The following is a 15,594-nucleotide window of genomic DNA, read 5'->3' as shown; positions in this document are numbered from 1 at the left end:
ACATAAACATAGGGATGATGAAGACAATGTGCAAAGATCATCCAAACAGGGCTTCTTTACCTGGGCAATAGAAGAAAATTCCTCATTAGTGGATAAACCTATAAATCTAACAACAATCAAATAGGAATCTGTCCTGGCTGATCCCATACAGAACTAATATTCACAGCATCACATTAAGTAGCAACTCATCATTAAGACCTTTGGGGGACAATGTCTGTTGTCGGTTTCATTAGTGAAATGGGCTTATAACACACCTGAAAGGATAACACAAAAATCCTAACACAGAGAGCAGCCAACTGTAGGTCTTGTCTTTGATCCGCATTTTTAATGTAAGTTATAAATAAACACATTTAATAATGACAGCGCTTACTGTACAAGGACATGGGGAACAAATGCTTACATTTATCCAACCTCGGGATGAGCATGAGGCTGTATTCACGGGACAGACACTCCTCATCCCAGGGTTTTGCATACGTATTATTAATGCATCAACTGTACGTGTCAGATGTCATAGATCTGTAGCCTATACTCTTATGCTGAACACGTTGGGTTAGGCCTGTAATCCTCTTCCCACGTCAAAAAGAAACGTCTCGATCGCCTTTTGATTGGACAGGCATTCTTCACCCCACTTAATAAAAGATAAAATGGAAGCGGGCCAGCCTCTCCACGTCTGTGTCTCAAACAGAGAGGGGTCACAAGGCCTGACAGACTCTCAGCCTCTTGCCGCGCCGCTGTCAGAATGAGTGAGTAGAGTTGTCAGTCAGACAGGAGTCCAAGCAACTGGCCACCACAGCAGGGGAGTGAAGCAGCTGCTTAAAAAAGGAGAGATGTCCTTCACGAAGGCTAACACACACACACACACACACACACACCAAATAACACAAGGAGCTTGAAACCCCACCGTTTGTGTCTTTATATTCTGCCCTTTTTCGTCCCGCCCCACGCTGAAAATTGAAATGACATTTTAAAATGCAGGATCGGAGTTGTAATTAAGAGGACCCTTATTTTAATGTTCAAAAATAACCCAGGCATTTGTATTATATTTAAAAATGCCAGTTGTTGTTTCTAAGTGAAGCGAGCAGAGACATAGAGTCCAAGTCAGTTTGAGATGTTCTCCTCACTGTTTGAAGGGTGAGCAACATATTCTGACTTGGGTTAGACCGATATAATAGGTTTGCCTGTTATTGAAAAGTGGATTTCAGCTTGTTACATTATCTATCACCAATATGATGGAGGTTCCTCCTTGACCAGAGCCGACAGACCACAGGATGACAAGACATAAATATAACCACCCCAAATCTGAATTTCACATTTCCAAGATACTGACCAAATACTGCATGTAGGTCATTACTACAAGTTATAGTTAAGTTATAGTATGGCTGGTGAAAATTCTGTCTGACAGCAACTATGGCACTTTCCCCTGTAAGGCTTTCTTTGTACCTTTTCAGATGCATTGATGTGAGTTGTTTGTCCTCATTTTCTGTGCCCTGTTTTCCTGTTCTTGTCTTGTCTTCCTATATAGCATATACCAGGGGTTTATCAATTTTATTCCTGTGCTCAGGACAAAATGATCCTTGTGGGCCCCCTCCCACTAACCCTCATCACATCCCCAGTCCAGACTGCCCACAGAGCAGTCATTGGTCATAACGCACACACAGAATGCATACAATCTACATACCACAGGCAAGAGCTTTCCTCTCTCTAAGTACCGAAGCAATTAGCCCACACACATTATCAGCTAATGCATTAATTGCTAACTCTTACCGCTATTTTCACAGTTAATCTTCTCGCAAATATAATATTTGACATCCTCTACCGCCGTGCGTCAAATTACCAAACCTGTGGCAGCAAAAACTGTACCACACCTGTCAAATCTTGGTTAATATTTATTTATAAGCCTGTAGCTTATTTCATAACAAAAATATCCAGCAATTAATCCTCAGGTAGTGATGCACTCCTACCTCATGTTTTGTCACGCTCCAAATGTCAAACGTCAAACTCTCTTTGTGGCAAAATCATTGATTATGTCCTTAAAGGCCTGTTTGTAAGTTTGTACTTCGATTTGGCCGTGAACCCTCTGGCACTACAGTTCTCATTTTGTTACTTTGTTGGATGCTTGACTTTAGAAAATTTGAAGCCATCTTACCTACTTTAGTTACTAGCTTGAAAGACTAAAGAGTGTGGAACCAGCAACTCTGTTGACCTTGACACGGCATGCTTAGCAGACCAAACAAAGTGGGTAAAAATGAATTGCTGACCTATTACCCTATGATGGAAACTTATAAAATAAAAAAATATCCCGGTATCTCAAATTATATGTAAATGCCAAAGAAAGATGTTTAATAAAATATTCCACAAGTTAATGGACCATTAGAAGGCCATCCTGGGCCCAAGGCCCGAGATGACAGTAATCTAAACGTGGCGAGACAAAGGCCTGGATAACCTTTTCGAGGTCAGCAAAGGACAGAAATCTTGTAAATATTAATATTTAACTGAAGGAAGCAAGACTAAAAAGCCTTCTTAACCTGGACATTAAAACAGAAGTCTACCACACCCAAATATTTAGCTACAGGCTTAACATTGTCATTGCCATTTCCAATATTGATTTGAATCTGGTTGATGGAGGAAATTTAGGGACACCCAGCACTTAATTTCTGAAAAAGGCAATCCTTGAGGCTGTTGAGGGTGCTGGAATCTCCTGGTTTTATTGGTACATATATCTGCGTGTCATCTGCATACGATAAGAAATGAGTACTTCTATATAGGCTACTGTAATATACTATAATTCAATTCAGGAGAGATTAGAGAATGTGTAAGAATGACTATTGAAATCTGAGGTTTCACTCTACTCAGACACTACAATACTAAATCAACAACTAAAATCTTCCCATTTGGATCACTGGGACTAAATCCGGTCAAACGGCAGTCCGCGGCCGAGTTTCTGTTCGGGGGCCCGTGACGTTTGAGAAGCCCCTGGTTTAAGAAACACCGCTTCATGTCATTCCTCTACGAAGGCTGCTGTCGATGAGAAAACCGGCTGTCCTGTCATTATGATCCATCGCGGCGAGAAATCTCTGCCACTTAACGACAGCAAGAGGCCTTGTCGCCTGACAACTTCACTGTACGCACTCTCTCCTTTTTTTTCTCCCGCATTTTTTTCTTCGACCTCCTGTCCCTTATGCCTTATTCTCTCTCTCCGTCTCTGTCCCTCTCTCTCTCTCTCCCTTTCTCCCCGCAGTATGGCCCCTAAGGAATGCCCCCCCCCCATCCATCATGTTGATGCTTTCATGATTTATTGCCTTTATTATCCACAGCATTAATGCTCAAATCTTCTCTCCCTCTACTCCTCTAATTCTCTTACCTTGTCCTTCTTGCTCTTGTTCTCGTCTCTCTCTCCCTGTCAACTCTCTTATCATGCAAACCACTGGGGCTTTTTGTGGTCTACCTCGATATTACCTCTAGGTCCCTATGTGCTCATTGATATAGTCATAAAAATAACTAATGTTTATCTATTATTGTTAATATTTATGAATTGATGTATTTTTTTTTATTTTATATTTTTAAAGCACTTTTCGAAACAAGGTTATAGAAGTGCTATAGAGGAAACCAATCAAATAAACCTTAAAACAAACTTAAGACTTTCAAACAGTAATGGTTGCACAAATTAGATTTTTAATCAATATGAAGCCTTTAACAAAACTCTATATCCATATTAAAAACAAAACAATCAGATACAACTCCACAATTATGTTATACAAATGTATAGTAACTCTCAAATGTCATTTCATTTCATTTTCATTTCATTTCAAATTATCATGCAAATCCACATGTGAAAGCTTTTAAAACACACTGTCCTTTGACAAAAATATACATATTTTTCATTAATTTCAATTAATTTCTTCGTCTCAGTATGCTCTACTAGTCATACATGCTGTTATTCACATATTTCATACATTTCATTCATACTGTTCTACTTAATATGATCTAGTGTTGTAATTGTTGGTTGCATTATGTTTGATGCCCCTCATTTCCTAGTTAAGTTCTATGTTTCTTTGCTTTATCCTATTAGTTCCAAAGTTCCATCCTCCTTTATCTTATCATTTGTTACAGCACATTCCCCATTCCCACATAAAGCCCACCTTGCTTGGTCACCGTCCCATTTGGACTCGTTGTTGTCTGCATTGAATGCACTTGCGCTAAAGTTCACGCCTCTGTTTTTCCTCTGTCTTTGTGTGTGTGTGTGTGTGCTGTTGCAGACTGCTCAGTGTGCTGTGCTGTAACCTGGACTCCTTTCTGCTGCTGGAGAGCCAGTACAACATCTGCTCCATGCTGTTCCAGTGTCAAAGGGAGAATGCCACCGAGCCGGCCAGCGGTGAGGGGTACGTAGTGGAGGCTCAGTTTACCCATCTTTTTTACGCTGACATAAATCTTTATGATATGAAATTCACAGAGGTGGGGACTCGAGTCACATGACTTGGACTCAAGTCAGATTCAAGTTACTAGTTATTTTTAACTTGAGACTTGACTTGGGTTCTGGTGACTTGGGACTTGACTTTGACTTGTACTTTGATGACTTGAAAAGTCATGAAAAGGCAGTCTTTTAAAGTCTTTACAAAATATTTTGTGTTTTTGTAAATTACTTTTACAAAAAGTTTTCTGAATTTGTATGGAATGATTGAATTTATTGAAGTTGAAACTGATTATAGAAATCAAACTCATGATGCTCTTACCAAGTTTTTATCCTATTAAAACCATATTTCACTGAAAAGTCCTAGATATTTAGTTTTCTTTAAGATATTAAATTGATACTGGACTCTTGATTTGTTCTGACTTGACTTGCTGTTCTACATTTAGACTTGAGACTTGACATTAAGGACTTGGACTTGATTTGGACTTGACTTGGTAATCTACATTTAGACTTGAGACTTGATTTGAGACTTGTGCCTCAAGACTTTAGACTGACTTGGGACTCAAGCAAAGTTGACTTGGTCACACCTCTGTAAATTCAGCATATAACATGGTAAGTAGTATCAAACTGGTGTAAGTTATATGTGGATAGGGTCTTTAAAGGAAAAGAAAACATTTCTGATTGATGGTTGTTCCCCTCATGATGATCACCAGCTGGAGCTCATAGTTCACACCAACCGTTTAATTTAAAACTAAATCACTGATACTGTTACCATTATAGCTTTTTATAGAAACCCCACAAAAAGTGTGTAATGACATTTTATATTGAATTCATTGAAATTCTGTGGTGAAACTCAAAGATTACATAGAGTAGAATACATTAAAAAATATTGCTAACGGTTAATTATTACTCCTCATATCATCGTTGTACTTTTGCTATTAAAATACGTGAGTGTGTGTCGGGAGCAGTCTCGCAGTTTTCCTTTAGCCGAAGCGAATGGCAAACATTAGACAGAAGAGATAGAAAGTGGAACCGAGTCTCAGTTCCCGACCACACACACACACACACACACACACCCACCCACCCACTAGGAAAGCCTAACCGACTCACCCAGTAAAGCAGGGTTGTGATCCGTTTCACTTTCAATTCAATCAACACCCAAAGTGGACTTTCTTCTAAACTGAAAACACTGAAACTCTTCTTTTCATTTCAATAGTTTCCACATCTCAACTGGCACATAGTCAATCTCTCTCTCATATCCGCTCAGTAAAAAGCTTTTTGTTCCTCCGCGCATCATCCTGTTATGACACAGCGCTTTTTAGATTTAATCGTGGCCCGGGATGAGGAATCGTTTGTTTGTTTGCCTTGTCACAAATAAAATTAACCAAAGCGGAAAGGAAGCGAAAAGGTCATTTCCAGAAGTGGGTGTCAGAGTGTCTCTCTCTCTCTCTCTCTCTCTCTCTCTCTCTCTGGCCATCGGTTATGAACGGAAATGGCCCTGAAATGCCGACTCACGCGGCGCGTCTGAGTGCTGGCTCGATTTAGGAGAAGGATGACTGGTTAATTTCTCCTCCCGTCTCCTCCCTCCCATGCCCATTATCATCATTGACATCATTATCTCTTCTTTCCTTTTTCTTCCCCGCTCTCCTCTCCCCTCTCCCATTCGATGTCATCTAACTTTTTATCTAAACTTCCCCCCTTGCTTTTTCTCTCCCTTCCCTTTTCCCCTTTCACGCTTTTTTTTTCTTTTCGCTCCTGCCTTCACCTGTCGTTCCCTTTCTATTCACCTCCTCAGCGAGTTCATCATAGACGGCCTGTCGGTGGAGAGGAACCACGTTCTGGCCCGGGTCAGCGCGGTGGGCGGGCCGTCCGAGAGGAGGCTCCCCCCTCGAGCCCTGCAAGAGGTCGGCTCCGCTTTTACCCTTCATCATAACCTGCCTTTTGGAATGACACTCTCTATGTTTCCATCGTTCCATCCACCTGTCGTTTGGATTTTACGCAAACTTTTGAAAAAAAAACGGGGTGCATAAATCGGCTTCCCCTCGACGTCAGAAAACACATACGAGAAAAATGGGAGTCTTTCAAGATTTGATTAGTATTGAACAAATTGTTGTTGTTCTTTAGTGTCAGCTAATGTTGCCCATATTTCATGCTGTCAGAAGGGGAAAACAAAGAAACGCACTCTGCAACGTTTTAATGCACCGGCTAATGGCTGTACAACCACGACAAGGACTTTTAAATGGGAACGGCAGCATGTGTAACGTTTCCGGAAGGTTGTGGCGGACAGATATTTGACTATTTTACATTTCAGAGTGTTCAAAGACACTGTAGAAACCGGCTGTGCAGACTGAATGAAGCCCGCATCACTATTTATTCCACAAATGCGTTCCAAAAAAACTTTTGGGCGAAAACCCGGGGAAATTTACGGTTTTTCATTCAGCTTTTCTAATTCGCTATGCATATTTCATGACATTTCCCATAAAAGTTCTCGGATGGAGACCCGGCTACTGAAGTAATGAACGATCGAATGAATGATAGAGGCACTGTATGAATGAACGGTGGATTTCTTGTTTAATAGCTCCTTTCGCATGTTTAATCTCAACAAAACAAGATTAAAAAACGGAGGACAGCTTCATCACGGAACACAGAATCAACTCAGTGCATCTCTTATTTTGATATGTGATACTTTTAATTCTATTACAGATTAAATGGGTTCAGCTGATGGCCAATGGGGCTTTTAACATCCGCAGTTGAAAGACTGCAGCGCTATTTACTCAGCCTGTTTTGCAATAGATTTGAATTATTTAGGTGATATTTACACCAACCTAAAAAAAAAGCCCTCATTTTGGCTGAGGTCAAAGATAGGATAAGAATGCGAGTTTTACATGGGGAAGCAGTAAACAGCGATGTTCAGACAGAATGCAGCTTTTGTTTAATGAGTTGAACGAGGCCTTAATGAGCGTTTCAGCACCATGGACAGTTTTTTTTTTTTTTTTACAGGAAAACAGCTGCATTTTTTTTTTTTTTTTTTTGGTAAGCGGCATCGGTTTCACTCCGTCGCTCCTCTATGCCCACAGACATTTTCGGGCCGAGGAACGTGTCTCCGTTAATTCCCGTCTCTCCTGGCGCCGGTAAATAAAAACACAGCAAGCGGAAGGCTGTTGAATAAATACCGAGGACTGTCCGTAGCTTACTTAAACAAATTAGAAATTCATCCGCTCTCGGTGAAGACGTGGAAAAAGGAAGCGTCGGGAGTGTCAAAACCGCGGCTGTTCCTGACACTCCGAACGTCATTTGCGGTTGTGTTTGTATCAGATGTGTCAAGTGTCAAGTATAAAAGAACGTAAACAAATACTTAAGTTTTGAAAAAGTCTACAAACTCACCATCACATACTGCACATTGCTTGCCCTTGAGACAGACTGTGTACTGTATTTTATTAAGGAGCTGCAATATTGTCAGCCTGTATAGTCAGTGGTAATTCTGCGTTTTTGAAAGATTAAGGCCTTGGAATGGATGGAATTTTAAAATGGAAAGTTGTTATCGAGTCCCAAAGCCGTGTAAGGAGTGCAGGCCATCATCGACGCCTCCCCAACATCCAGGTCTTTGTGTGCAGCGTTTTGTCATTTCATTTCATCCAGGAGTAGCGCCATCGCCATGGGAGTGGCAGGCCCAAATACCAGCAGGGATTATCATAAGTGGAGGACACAGGCAATTAGATAAAGGAGCCTACTTTCTAAACCCCATTAACATTTAGAGCACATTGTTTTGGCAAGTCAAATGTCAAGCGAGTTACGGTTCTTTAAAACCAGGATATGCCACGTTTAACGAATGCAGTTGCATGTGGGATCGGACGTGACTTTTCAGTCAGGCTCTTTGTGCCTTTTTAAAAGTATTTTAAAAAGAAAGAAAGATTGTACTCATATGGAATGATGGAGAGGAAGACAATGGGCCTGATTCAGACTGAAGTCGCGTGGGTCACACATGGATTGAGATACGAATGTTTGAGCTGTTCCTATTCAGACTCGGGCGACTTACTGTGCACAATGAGGACTACGGGTGTTCCGTGGCTTATCCATGGGTCTCCAAACCTGAGCTTCTTTGTGCCCCCTATTGTTGCTGTAGAAATCAGACAATGGATTTTACCCTTTTTATGTTTTTTTTGCTGAAGCATTACCTTTAAATACCCCGTGCCCTTCATTCAGTTTGAAGACGGCTGCGCACAAAGATTGAATTGGCAACTTGACCTTGGGACAAAATTACATTTTAGATCAAAAGATGAGTTGTACAACAGCTACTCTGTACTGAAGTCAACAACAAGCCACTCTCCACTTGCATTGCTCATTGCGTGTAACGTTTTTGGAAACACTTGTAATGTGCATGCTACAAATCTAACAAGTCAACATAACCACAGGTCAGTGTTCCAGCAAGCAGCCATAGCAACCATCTAGGAAAATAAAGCAAACCAAAAAAGGCAAACGCCACCAATTGTGTAGTTTCACCAAAAGCTGTGACTTGGACCAGCAGTATGTTTGGTTTATTTTCTGCTATTACATTACTTGCTCTTACAGTTAACAGTAAATTTGATCCACATGCATGTTGACTCAGATACACAGATACAACAATATGAATACAAGATGCAGGGTTTCCCACACATAGAAAGCGCATTGTAGGGGCTGAGCGCATTGATTCGCTCAGCCCCTAATTGCTCCACGCACTCTCTCTCTCTTTCTCTCTCTCGCTTGCTCTCTCTCTGTCGCTCAGTCTCTGTCTCTCTCTGCCCCCCCTCCTTATAGTTTGAGGTTTGGCTTTAGGCCTTCAGAACATTGGATTTCTGAAACCTGCAGCTACTCATATAGCCGATATAGATATTCATCACCTAATGCGCACATCTTGTATGTATCCTCGCAACCCACTTCACGGTTTGAATTGGCGGAGTGCGGTACATAAAAATCGCTAGAGAAGCCACATAGTTTCATATGCAGTAAACGTACAGGATGTATGTATATCAGGGTGTATTGAAGTGGTCAAAAGCTCCACTGAAATTCTGCATGTGTTCATTCCAGGGAGCAAATCCTTACCCCTGGCCCATGTTCTCATGCTACCCCCTGCCTCAATGCTACACCTTGGACGCCCCAAAGACCAACCACAGCAAACAGGGTAAGACGAACGCTGATTGAAAAAGCCTCAAACTTTGTAAACTTTGTGATTTTTGAGTGAGTTGTAGTTTTACTTATCTGTTTCTTTGTCGTATAGACTCTGAGATCAGTGCGTTTTTGGCGTCATCCAAAGACACGGAGAAGGAGGAGAGCTGGATGGAGATCTGCCGGAGACAGTACTGCAAAGTCATGACCACCAAGCCCAACATCCTAACTGGAACTGGTAGGTCATCGGCTGGCCGGACGGCTGTGGAAGTGAATCAGTTTTTCCTTGTTTCATGCAAATCCGTTCACAACTGTTGCAGTTATCCTGCTAACAGACGAGCAGACAGACAAACAGACAGACGGAACGGGGCGAAAACAACCCTCGTCCAAGTCAGTTGGCGGAGGTAATAATGGTCATATGGTTGGGTTAATATCTTGGCCAGTAGCTTCCCCTGAGTCATGGCCACCACTGAATTAAGGGATGAACACCTTTTCTAAACACATTTAACAAGAATAAGACTCTATATGAGGAAAAATAAACTGAACGAATACATCAAATATAACAGAAATAAAATTGTGATTCATGATGCTAGACCCACATATACACAGCAGTTGGTTAATAGCAAGGATACTCGCAAGACAAGGTACTCGCCGGACATTCACACAAATTTTGTTCCGAAAGAAAACATAAAAAAAAGGCTTCTGGTGATTCACACTCTCGTATGGGTGAATAATGATGAGGCGACATAAACTTTATTGTCCCCCGAGGGGAAATTAGTTTTGGACTCGGTGCCGCTGTTGAAAAGGAAACATGAGAACAGGCTTTGACAGACAGCGCGAGACAAACTAACAGCACCCTCGGGCGTCTAAGGCCTACTGGATACCGGCGCAAATCAATTTTTGTTAACCTGCATTTGGGAACCCTGAAATGTGGGAACCTTAATGCAATATTGCTTTTCATTAGCTGCGCTGATGTTGTTATATACACTCGCTTGTATTTCATTTGTTGTAATGGTTAAAGCGAAGCAAATTTATGTCCGCTTTATTTCAAGCAATTTAATGTAATAGTCTTTCAAAGTAAAACATAGTTTAGTAGGGAGTATATGCACTTATAAGCTGTATAGTGACTTATTCTGCTGGGACTTTATATGTAGAGGTGAAAAAAGTAGACTGCCAACAGTTGCAGATAATATAGCTTATATGTGCTTGTCATTCTCACCTTCTGATCACCCTATAACATGTCCTAGTTATGTTCAAAATAGAAAATACAAAAATATTTTTCCTCTGCATACAAGCCAAACATGGTTGCCCATCATGAATAATATAAATATTCTTTAAGCTGAAGTTATGGCTCATTGTAATTGCTTCTAAGGGAAAGGTTTTAAACGTCCAAACATCTGAGCATATATTCTTTTACAATGGATCGGAAAATATTTGTCCAACTAATTCACTTTTGTGAATGCAGCATCCAGTTATAGAGTGTATGCAGTTCATATATCTGTAAAAACTGGCCACTCTGTAACTAATTTTATTCCAGCAGATAGATATAGCAAAGTTTTATATTTTGGTTGTCATTTGTGTCTGCCTCAGCTCTTCAGGTTGTCTGAAGAGAAGAATTGGAATTGAGAAGTTTTGAGCTAGGTCTGCACATACAGTATTTCTGTACAGTCTAATATGAAAAGGGGCAACTCCAAACCGCAAAAAAAAAACCTATTCCTAGAAACTTGCCCGCATAGTGGCAAGCTTCAAACCTTCTTCCTCTTGCGGATATCTCTGTTCTAAACATGCATGGAGGTCAAATCTATTCTGCCTGGCAGGAGAATGATGCAGGTTTCCCCACAGTGGAAGAGCGTTGCTAGTTAAATCAGAGAAATGCAGCTTCGGGATGCTGCAGTTTAAAGTGAATTTTACACGGGGCATATATTTCATGAGGGTTGCAGATAGATGCTCTTTAGAGACAATACTGAAAAGTCAAGATCACCAAACTCAGGTTCCTCGATGGACCTGAGAAGTCGTGGTGTGGAATTGAGAATGGGAGAGAGGATAAGAGAGGAATGAGTGGAGGAGAAATCACATAAATAAATACATGAACCAGGAGCTGGTAGGTCATACTAATTATATTCATAGTATTCCCATGATGTCACATGCATTTCCTACCATAATGGATTGCTTGCCTCTTCTTCTGTCTGCTGATAGGCCACAAATATATAGATATTTGTAGACAGATTCATATTGAGTTTTCACCTCACCAAGAAAACAAAGTTAGATCTCATATTAGTTAACCTTCAAGACCAAAGTGTATCAATCACTGATACCTGTTAACAACCGCTATGAATTGGCATTGATGACTCATTTCCCTGCTTAGGAGTAAACGGCTAGGATCGAAGAAAGAACAAAACATCCAAATGAATGAAGTCAGACGAGCTCGCCGTTAATAAATATACGCTGCACAGTGATTGGCTCCTTTCATCAGTCAGCTGTTGAACTCTAAAAGCGTCATCTCTCCACTCTGTGGCACTCATTAAAGGCTTTTCATTACAGTAGAAGACATGATTAGGATTTACTGGATGTTCCGCTCGTCGCTTCTTTAACCCTCGCAGAAACCCGGCGTTTCACTGAAGGAAATGGGAGCGTTTTACGGGCCGAACCTACTTCCACTTCCTGTGTCTGGCTCTTCACGTGAAGAAGCCATGATTAGCACTTGTGTCTTCCACGGGGTTCTATTCTGCCGCGAGTCAGGAAGCCGTCTCTCCACCGAAACACCGATTGTATGTTCAACCGCTTGCGGCTTATTGCCTGTTCACTCGCTCTCCTCCTGCAGCATGTTAATGAAAGTCTGAAATGCGTTCGTAACGTGCGCAGAGTCACAGAGCTGAACTCTGAATCATAGCAGCTTTTCACGGTAGAACTTATGATCCAATCTAATGGCCTATTGCAGTTAAGTGTTCATTTGGCTCCACCGTGCTGTGTAGCCGCGATCGCTCTTCACAGAAGCAATCACTGGCTCATTGCGCGTTCAGCGTTAGCATGAACACGACTTAATCGTAGGCCTATTTCACTCGCCGCTGCATACAAGAGTTTTTATGTTGACTTTTTCGTTATGGAGGAGGAGAGCTGGTTCTGTGTGGAAACGAACACACGCACACACGTTTCATCTGATAAAGCAGCAGCGGTGTGACACCGAGGATTGAGGACCGTTTGATGTCTCAGCAACGTGCTCCTTCTCCCTTCATGTATGGAAAGCCCTTCAAGATGTCTGATTACCCGTGTGTGTGTGTGTGTGTGTGTGTGAGACCTACTGCGCTGCTTTTATCTGTATTAGCACTGAAGTCTGGATGTGTTTTACAAGCTTCCGCAACAGAGTTCAGGCCATGGAACTTGTTCTGACGCACAGTGAAAGCATGAAGGTTTGACTTCCAGGGCGTGACACGTGCCTCTTTAACATGGTTGATATTATGTGATTTTCAATATGAACTGCTGAGTTGAAATGCCAATGCAAATGGAAGTAGGAAGTCAATGGCCAGTGACCGCCAATTACACATGAACTAAATATGCATCAAATTGCTATTTGAATGGATTCAATTAAGTGTCTGCAGTGGTGGGAGTGGACTATAAAAAAGATGCAGGTACTTAACATATTGGCCTTTCAGTGCTCACATGGGTGAACCCAGGGGAGTTAAGCTCAGTACTGCTATTCATTATATAAAAGACAGACATTGTTGCTGTTCATATACTGTATATTCTGTCTATTAAAAAGTAATTAACAGTGGCAATCAATCATTCTTCCCAAGATTTTAGCTTAGGTATGATATTCGTATGCAAAGAAAATATATATGACCTGAATCGTTGCTGCGTTAATTACATCTGAATGGAATAACGCAGATGAGAAATATGCATTGTCTAGGAGCGCAGAGAGGGATACATTTGGGATAATAAAGTTGCCAAGTTAGTAAGCTGTTTTATGCACTTGGAAGAGCGAACAGAGTTTTATGGAAGATTCACATCAAAAGAAAGTGTTCCATCCCAATGTCTAATAAACTGAAAACCACCGTGACGACCTCTCTGGGGAACTGAAGCACCTCCCAATTCAACGCCAAAATAGTATTGAGGAGTGCTTTGGGTAGAATGCTCCTTAAGAGTATAGTCAAGTAATGACCTAGTATTCCTTTGCAGTGGTATAGTACCTGTGAGTGTGCGATGAAAGGGTGCATATGTAGAGAAGCGGTCTTTCTCAATATGCGTTCTTGTTCGTTTTTGCATCTTCCATCTTCCGCATTTGAGGATTTGAAAGCACAATTCCAAATCAAAATATGGATAAAGACCCCAGAAATGTACTTGTCCAATAAGTACTTCTTAAAGGAAATGCTTCAAGTACCTGATAAAGGTATAATCAATTTGGATTTCCAGTGGAACTAAAGCTTAAGCTGTTGATAGGGTTGTTGATTGATGACTTGGCCAGGTGCTGAGATTTCTGGCTTTCAAAAGTGACTTTTGAACACCCCCCAAACACACACACACACACACACACACACACACGCTTGCATTTTCAACTGCTCAATGATGGAAGACGGTGCTATGAATGAGCATATGGCCTAGCAACATATTTCAACTACAAAGGCTAAAAAGCCTAGTCTTCAAGTCAAAACAAACCACAAAGTCAAAAACCACAAACTATGTAAATGGGATGTTAGATAGCATACAGAAAAGTATTTACCCTAAAACGGTGGTTCTCAACGTGGGGTCCGGGGACCACCAGTGGTCGCCAGCAAATTGATGAATTGTTCAACTTCACCATTATTTCATTTACTAGAAGTTAACACAATTAGAGAATGTAGAAGAATGACTGTTTTGATCATAGTTTCTCTGTTATCTCTCTACCTACAATACAGATAGTCTTGGAATTCTGGACAAAATCATATCTAACAGTAAAAATATTCTCAGATTTGGGACCGAGAGACAAAATCTCATCAAATGAGGGTCTGTGGCTCTAATGTGGACTAATTTAGGGTCCTTGATATGAAAAAGGTTGAGAATCACTGCCCTAAAAGTAGTTCTAAACTCTAAAATTCAGAACTTGAGATGTTGGAGTTTGTAAATTGTATTTTCTTTGAACCTGAACTTTATCACAGCCGTGCCTGTATAACCTTTGCGTGTGTCTTTTCTTCCCCTCAGTGCTGGCTGACCTTCTGGAGAAGGTGGTGGCCCATCTCTCCAACTCTGCCACGGAGCGCTTCTTCTCTCCCGCTCCGTACAAAGGTCAGTAGAGCGGAGCAACACACCGGGGTTTTATACTTGACGCCCTAAACAAAGGAGAGTAACCACGGGGCACTCTGTGGTAAGCCAGATCCGATGCACTTGTGACAGAAATATGGCTTTTGTCCTCTCCCGTGTTTCCTGCTACTTCTCACTATGCTCTCCTGGGTAACGGAAATGCCATGAAAATAATCTTTGGATTTGACACTTCTCTGGCTTCAACCTGTGCATGTATCTACAGTGTATTCTAGCACGGGTCCAAGTGGAGCATGCATCAGACTTTAGGAGCACAGCTACCTAAATCAGTGGTTCTCAACGCGGGGTCCGGGGACCACCAGGGGTCTTTGAGCGGGTTCCAGGGGGTCCCCAGCAAATTGTTGAACTTCACCTTTACAAGACGTTAACGCAATTAGAGAATGTAGAAGAATGACTATTTTGATCATAATGTCTCTGTTATCTCTCCACCTGCAATCTTGGAATTCTGGACAAAATCATATCTGACAATAAAAATATTCTCAGATATGGGTCCGAGAGACAAAATCTCAATGGTGGACTGTCCAAATGGGGGTCCATGGCTCTAATGTGGACTAAATTAGGGGTCCTTCATACGAAAAAGGTTGAGAATCACTGCCCTAGTTGATCGCCTTCATCTCTTCTATGGAGAATATAGTAATAGCAATACAGATAGTCTTGGAATTCTGGACAAAATCATATCTAACAATAAAAATATTCTCAGATTTGGGTCCGTGAGACAAAATCTCAGTAAAATGGGAGTCCGTGGCCTTAATGTG

At 41.3% G+C, this 15,594-nt stretch overlaps 1 protein-coding gene across 1 annotated transcript in view; it reads left to right on the top strand.

Moving 5' to 3' along the window:
* The window catches only part of tbc1d32 (TBC1 domain family, member 32), a gene marked incomplete at its 3' end in the record, with an annotated part of 71,566 nt that overhangs the window by 42,866 nt on the left and 13,106 nt on the right, over positions 1-15,594 (top strand). The window contains exons 24-28 of the mRNA XM_071547230.1: positions 4,257-4,379; positions 6,204-6,312; positions 9,473-9,566; positions 9,663-9,788; positions 14,723-14,806. Coding sequence (XP_071403331.1) covers positions 4,257-4,379; positions 6,204-6,312; positions 9,473-9,566; positions 9,663-9,788; positions 14,723-14,806 — 536 coding nt within the window. The remainder of the gene's footprint in view (positions 1-4,256; positions 4,380-6,203; positions 6,313-9,472; positions 9,567-9,662; positions 9,789-14,722; positions 14,807-15,594) is intronic.

Source organism: Centroberyx affinis, unplaced genomic scaffold (assembly GCF_046629955.1).
Source record: "Centroberyx affinis isolate AG114_WGS23_722 - 3 ecotype Tasmania unplaced genomic scaffold, CSIRO-AGI_Caff_v1 ptg005735l_1, whole genome shotgun sequence".
Lineage (NCBI taxonomy): Eukaryota > Metazoa > Chordata > Actinopteri > Beryciformes > Berycidae > Centroberyx > Centroberyx affinis.
The sequence above is the reverse complement of the archived record's forward strand: the minus strand, read 5'-3'. Positions and strand labels throughout refer to the sequence as shown.